We start from the raw sequence: 6,252 nt of genomic DNA on the forward strand, positions 1-6,252 counted from the left end.
TAAAAGTTATATAATGGAAAGAAAATTTGTGAGGATAATTCTTGAATATACAAATAAAGACAAGAGAGAGAGAGAGAGAGAGAGAGAGAGAGAGAGAGAGAGAGAGAGAGAGACCACCACCACCACCACTATTTTCAGGTGACAGACAAAACCAGGAAGCTTGGAGAGTTTGACGACACTTCCAACGTCGAAAAATATGAATTGCCTGAAGACGAATACAACAAACGTAATGGTGAGTGTCTGTACGTCTGTCTGTCTGTTCATCTGTCTGTCTGTCTGTCTGTGTGTGTGTGTGTGTTGTAGCAGTGTTGAAGTGGTGTAGGGAGTGTTATGGCAGTAGTATTAGATATTAACAAGAAATATGAGTTGTCTGTATGTCTGTGTGCTGGAGAGAGAGAGAGAGAGAGAGAGAGAGATTAAAAGTGTGTGTGTGTGTCTGTAGAGAGAGAGAGAGAGAGAGAAATTTATATGTGTGTGGATGTATGTGTGTGTCAGTCTCTCTCTCTCTCTCTCTCTCTCTCTCTCTCTCTCTCTCTCTCTCTCTTTCTCTCTCTCTCTCTCTCTCTCTCTCTCTCTCTCTCTCTCTCTGTACGTGTGTGTATGTGCAAAATTTGATAACAAAAACCTGATATGTACAATCTCTCTCTCTCTCTCTCTCTCTCTCTCTCTCTCTCTCAGACAGCGTTCGTTCGTTCCTCCTGAAGAACAAGTTAGGGAAATACAATGAAGAGGAGATGAAGAAGAGAGAAGAGGAGAAGGAGAAACAAGAGAAGGAGGAGGAGGAGAAAGCAAAGACCATCAGTGTCGGGAGTCGCTGTGAGGTCTGTTGTTGTTGTTGTTGTTGTTGTTTTGGGGTCTCTCTCTCTCTCTTTCTCTCTCTCTCTCTTTTTTTCTCTCATTATTCTTTTTCCTTATCTTCTTCTTCTTCTTCTTCTTCTCCTTTTATTCTTCCTCTTCTTGTGTGTGTGTGTCAGTCTCTCTCTCTCTCTCTCTCTCTCTCTCTCTCTCTCTCTCTCTCTCTCTCTCTCTCTCTCTCTCTCTCCTCCTAACCTACCTCCCCTCCACAGGTCCGGGTCCAGGGCGAACCAACGCGACGAGGGGAGGTGATGTTTGTCGGCAAAGTTCACTTCAAACCCGGGACATGGGTTGGCGTTCGTTATGATGAGCCTCTCGGAAAGAATAATGGAAGGTGAGTGGTGGTGGTGGTGGTGGTAGTAGTAGTAGTAGTAGTAGTAGTAGTAGTAGTAGTAGTCGTTCTTCATATGTGAGGTCCTTTAGTCCCATTTCCTTCAGTCCTTCTTCATATGTGAGGTCCTTTAGTCCCATTTCCTTCTGTTCTTCATATGTGAGGTCCTTTAGTCCCATTTCCTTCTGTTCTTCATATGTGAGGTCCTTTAGTCCCATTTCCTTCTGTTCTTCATATGTGTGTGTGTGTGTGTGTGTGTGTGTGTGTGTGTGTGTGTGTGTGTGTGTGTGTGTATACCCTGTAGTACCATCAACTAATCTCTCTCTCTCTCTCTCTCTCTCTCTCTCTCCCCCCCCAGCATTGGAGGCAAGCGATATTTTGAGTGCGCTCCCAAATATGGCGGGTTCACTCGACCTGCTTGTTGTGAAGTTGGTGATTTCCTTCCATATGACGAGGAAGAGGAAGACGAGATTTGAGGAGGAGGAGGAGGAGGAGGAAGAGGAAGACAAGATGTGAGGAGGAGGAGGAGGAGGAGGTTGGTAAGTTTGTGAAAGAGGAGGAAGAAGAGGATGGAAGGTATTAAAAAGGAGGTTTTGTGAAGGAGGAGGAGGAGGAGGAGGAGGAGGAGGAGGAGGAGGAGGAGGAGGAGGAGAAGAAGAAGAAGAAGAAGAAGAAGAAGAAGAAGAAGAGGAGGAGGAGGATGTTTGTGAAGGAGGAGGAAGAAAGGAAGAAGAGATGACTGTCAGAGGAGGAGGAGGAGGAAGAAGAAGAAGAAGAAGAAGAAGAAGAAGAAGAAGAAGAAGAAGAAGAAGAAGAAAGAGAGGAGAAGGAGGAGGAGGAGGAGGAAGAGAGAAGAATTAGAGGAAGGAAGAAGAGGAAGAAAAAGAAAAAAGAAAAAGAAAAAAAAAAGATTCACAATTATTATATATATTCTCTCTCTCTCTCTCTGATCTGCCTTACATTCCAAAGCTTTTTAGAAATATAAGATTTAGAATATTATAAGAATGAGCTTTTTTCTCTCTCTCTCTCTCAGCAATTATGTAATGTTTGTTTTTTTTCTCGCACAAATGCAAGAAATCCAATAAATATGATCTGAAGCTAATTGTGTGTTATTATTACTATTATTACTATTATTATTATTTTGTAAGAGGGGAAATGGTCAACAGACAAAATAAATGACATCAGCTTGGGGGAAGACCACCCTGGACAGACTACACACTCCTTGTGAGCCGCACCAAACTCTAGAGGAGGAGTGCACACCTTACTACTGGTGTGGGGAGGTGTGTCAATGCACGCCACTGAGCCACACTCCAACGCATTACTACCTGTATCTGCAGTCACCTCAACACCACAGGAACTGGTTACTGGTGTGTGTGTCCCTCTGGCAGCTACAGGTACATCCATTGCCATTGCTCATTGCCATGCTCAACCGGAAACAAGTAAAGCTTCAAGTCATCTGCAAAGAACTGACGAGTAATTGACATTTGTTAGTCTTTGTGATTGCAAACCAGGATCAGGTTATCAATGTTGCCAAGAGGACCAACTGAGGGACATCCAACTTGTGTGTGATGGCTAACCAAGGACCCAGCAGGACAGACTGTACCCTGGGGTACACCACTGAAGAGTACTAGTAGGTACAAGTAGTACTGACTTACACTACACTACACTTACTAGTAGAGCCAGCAACTGAATGACTCAATGTTCTGTCATGCACAAAGTGAGTCAGTCTACTCATCCAGTTCAGTTTAGGACAAGTAACACAGAGCAGTTTGTTAAGCTTGTCAAGTAACATTGGATGGCAAACAGTACCATGTAGTGCTTTAGCTGAGTCAAACCAGATTACTACTATGTCTGTCCACTGTTGTTAATCCAGCGTCAGGCCAACACCGATAGTGACACCAGACACAGCCAACTCACACAGACCATCTCTCAAAAAGGAAAACAACTTGCCACCATGTTACACACACACATTTATTGAAAGGCACACCTGCGCCGCCAACAAAACAACTGCTGCTCTTACAGCACACACAGACACAGCTGCCACCACACAACACACCACCTCAAAAGTGGACCTTCACATGTCTGGCAATATCAGCCTTTGTCTTGAAACACTTGCCACAGTCATCACACTTGAACTCCCTCAACCCAGTGTGTCTGAAGGTGTGTTGATTAAGACGAGAACTGGTAGGAAACCTTTTGCCACACTCATCACACTCATAATTCCTAACACCACTGTGTATCAGGCTGTGTGTGGTGAGACCAAACTTTGTGGTAAATTTCTTCCCACACTCACCGCACTCATAATTCCTAACACCACTGTGTGTCAGGCTGTGTGTGGTGAGGGCAGACTTTTGGGTAAATTTCTTTCCACACTCACCACACTTGTAATTCCTAACACCACTGTGTATCAGGCTGTGTGTGGTGACATAAGATTTTCGGGAAAATTTCTTCCCACACTCACCACACTCATAATTCCTAACACCACTGTGTGTCAGGCTGTGTGTGGTGAGGGTAGACTTATCAGTAAATTTCCTCCCACAGTCACCACACTCATAATTCTTAACACCACTGTGTGTCAGGCTGTGTGTGGTGAGGTGAGAATTTCTGGTAAATTTCTTCCCACATTCACCACACTCATAATTCCTAACACCACTGTGTGTCAGGCTGTGTGTGGTGAGGTAAGACTTATGGGTAAATTTCTTCCCACAGTCACCACACTCATAATTCCTAACATCACTGTGTGTCAGGCTGTGTGTGGTGAGGTTAGACTTTTGGGTAAATTTTTTCCCACAGTCACCACACTCATAATTCCTAACATCACTGTGTGTCAGGCTATGTGTGGTGAGGTAAGACTTATGGGTAAATTTTTTCCCACAGTCACCACACTCATAATTCCTAACACCACTGTGTGTCAGGCTGTGTGTGGTGAGGGAAGACTTATGGGTAAATTTCTTTCCACAGTCACCACACTCATAATTCCTAACACCACTGTGTGTCAGGCTGTGTTTGGTGAGGGTAGACTTTCGGGTAAATTTCTTTCCACAGTCACCACACTCATAATTCCTAACACCACTGTGTGTCAGGCTGTGTGTGGTGAGAGAACACTTTTTGGTAAATTTCTTCCCACACTCACAATTCCTAACACCACTGTGTATCAGAATGTGTCTATTGAGAGAACCCTTTTGGGTAAATTTCTTACGACACTCACCACACTCATAATTCCTAACACCACTGTGTGTCATACTGTGTACGGCGAGATAAGACTTATGGGTAAATTTCTTCCCACAGTCACCACACTCATAATTCCTAACACCACTGTGTGTCAGGCTGTGTGTGGTGAGGTGACACTTTCTGCCAAATTTCTTTCCACAGTCACCACACTCATAATTCCTAACACCACTGTGTGTCAGGCTGTGTGTGGTGAGGGTAGACTTTCTGCCAAATTTCTTCCCACAGTCACCACACTCATAATTCCTAACACCACTGTGTGTCAGGCTGTGTGTGGTGAGGTGAGACTTATGGGTAAATTTCTTCCCACAGTCACCACACTCATAATTCCTAACACCACTGTGTGTCAGGCTGTGTGTGGTGAGGGTAGACTTTCTGCCAAATTTCTTCCCACAGTCACCACACTCATAATTCCTAACACCACTGTGTGTCAGGCTGTGTGTGGTGAGGTGAGACTTATGGGTAAATTTCTTCCCACACTCACCACACTCATAATTCCTAACACCACTGTGTGTCAGGCTGTGTCTCTTGAGGTCAGACTTTCTGCTGAATTTCTTTCCACAGTCACCACACTCATAATTCCTAACACCACTGTGTGTCAGGCTATGTGTGGTGAGGAAAGACTTATGGGTAAATTTCTTCCCACAGTCACCACACTCATAATTCCTAACACCACTGTGTGTCAGGCTATGTGTGGTGAGGAAAGACTTATGGGTAAATTTCTCCCCACAGTCACCACACTCATAATTCCTAACACCACTGTGTGTCAGGATGTGTCTCTTGAGGTCAGACTTTTGGGTAAATTTCTTTCCACAGTCACCACACTCATAATTCCTAACACCACTGTGAATCAGGCTGTGTGTGGTGAGGGTAGACTTTCTGCCAAATTTCTTCCCACAGTCACCACACTCATAATTCCTAACACCACTGTGTGCTAGGGTGTGTGTGGTGAGGCCTTGTTTGGTGGTAAAAGTTTTGTCACACTGCTGGCACTCAAACCTGCTCTGTCCTGTGTGGCCAGAGCTGCCTGTCTCCTGGTGATCCTTGCCACCACGCCTGTGCCTCCCCACACCTGAGGCTGACTGCTGCTGCTGCTGCTGGCACTGGCCACCCATGCCGCTGCCCGGCCTCACACCCTCCATTCCTGCACCACTGTCACCAGCACACGCCACGGCCAGTCCTGCAGGGAGCCTCGGGGAGGACAGACAGCCAGGCAGCCGTCGGTGGGTGGCAGGCAGGGGCGGCGGCGGCAGCAGCGGCGGCAGACTGGACGCTGGCTGGGCTGGGCTGGTCTGTGGAGCAGGGAAGAGTGGTGTGGCCATCACAAACTGTACACACGTCTCACAAACACTGAAACACTGGGCAGGTGTGAAGCCCAATATTTCCAGTGACTGGCTTGTGACCACCGACACACCGACTCACCAGGGCCAGCGCCTGTTCATATGGAACTACAATATTCAAATGAAGAAATGTTCTCAAAATCACGACTTAAACATGTTCCTTGCCTTTCTTCATCTCCATATTTCTCGCCTCTTACCTTCTCTTTTGACCTCCCGCGGCGCCTATCTGACCCCTGTGACCTCCAGACAGCCTGGGCTCAGTGCCACCACCCTCGCCTCGGAATTACCGCAGAAAATGACAACAAAACTCAGCGAAGTGTCAGCAGACCTACTACCGTCAGCCTTGAGCTTGAGCTTGAGTTGGGAGTCACCCAGCACTTGCAATTGCTGTCGGTGTAACCTTTGGATCGGCGTTCTCCCATACACACTGAAAATGGAAGAGCGGGCAGGAAGTTTGAAGCATTAAAGCTTTCCCTCCCTCCCCCCTCCCTCATCATT

At 46.1% G+C, this 6,252-nt stretch overlaps 2 protein-coding genes across 2 annotated transcripts in view; one reads left to right on the plus strand and one right to left on the minus strand.

Moving 5' to 3' along the window:
- Positions 1 to 1,756, plus strand: part of LOC123503793 (tubulin-folding cofactor B-like) — a 4,942-nt gene extending 3,186 nt beyond the window's left edge. Inside the window, exons 4-7 of the mRNA XM_045253795.1 lie at positions 139 to 232; positions 679 to 821; positions 1,068 to 1,189; positions 1,545 to 1,756. Coding sequence (XP_045109730.1) covers positions 139 to 232; positions 679 to 821; positions 1,068 to 1,189; positions 1,545 to 1,662 — 477 coding nt within the window. The 3' untranslated portion in view covers positions 1,663 to 1,756. The remainder of the gene's footprint in view (positions 1 to 138; positions 233 to 678; positions 822 to 1,067; positions 1,190 to 1,544) is intronic.
- A 1,570-nt stretch (positions 1,757 to 3,326) lies between these two features.
- The window catches only part of LOC123501581 (zinc finger protein 665-like), a 28,084-nt gene continuing 25,158 nt past the window's right edge, over positions 3,327 to 6,252 (minus strand). The window contains exons 2-3 of the mRNA XM_045250506.1: positions 3,573 to 5,706; positions 3,327 to 3,367 (exon numbers count right to left, since the gene is read on the minus strand). Of these exons, the coding sequence (XP_045106441.1) occupies positions 3,327 to 3,367; positions 3,573 to 5,706 (2,175 nt within the window). The remainder of the gene's footprint in view (positions 3,368 to 3,572; positions 5,707 to 6,252) is intronic.

Source organism: Portunus trituberculatus, chromosome 2, assembly GCF_017591435.1.
Source record: "Portunus trituberculatus isolate SZX2019 chromosome 2, ASM1759143v1, whole genome shotgun sequence".
NCBI lineage: Eukaryota > Metazoa > Arthropoda > Malacostraca > Decapoda > Portunidae > Portunus > Portunus trituberculatus.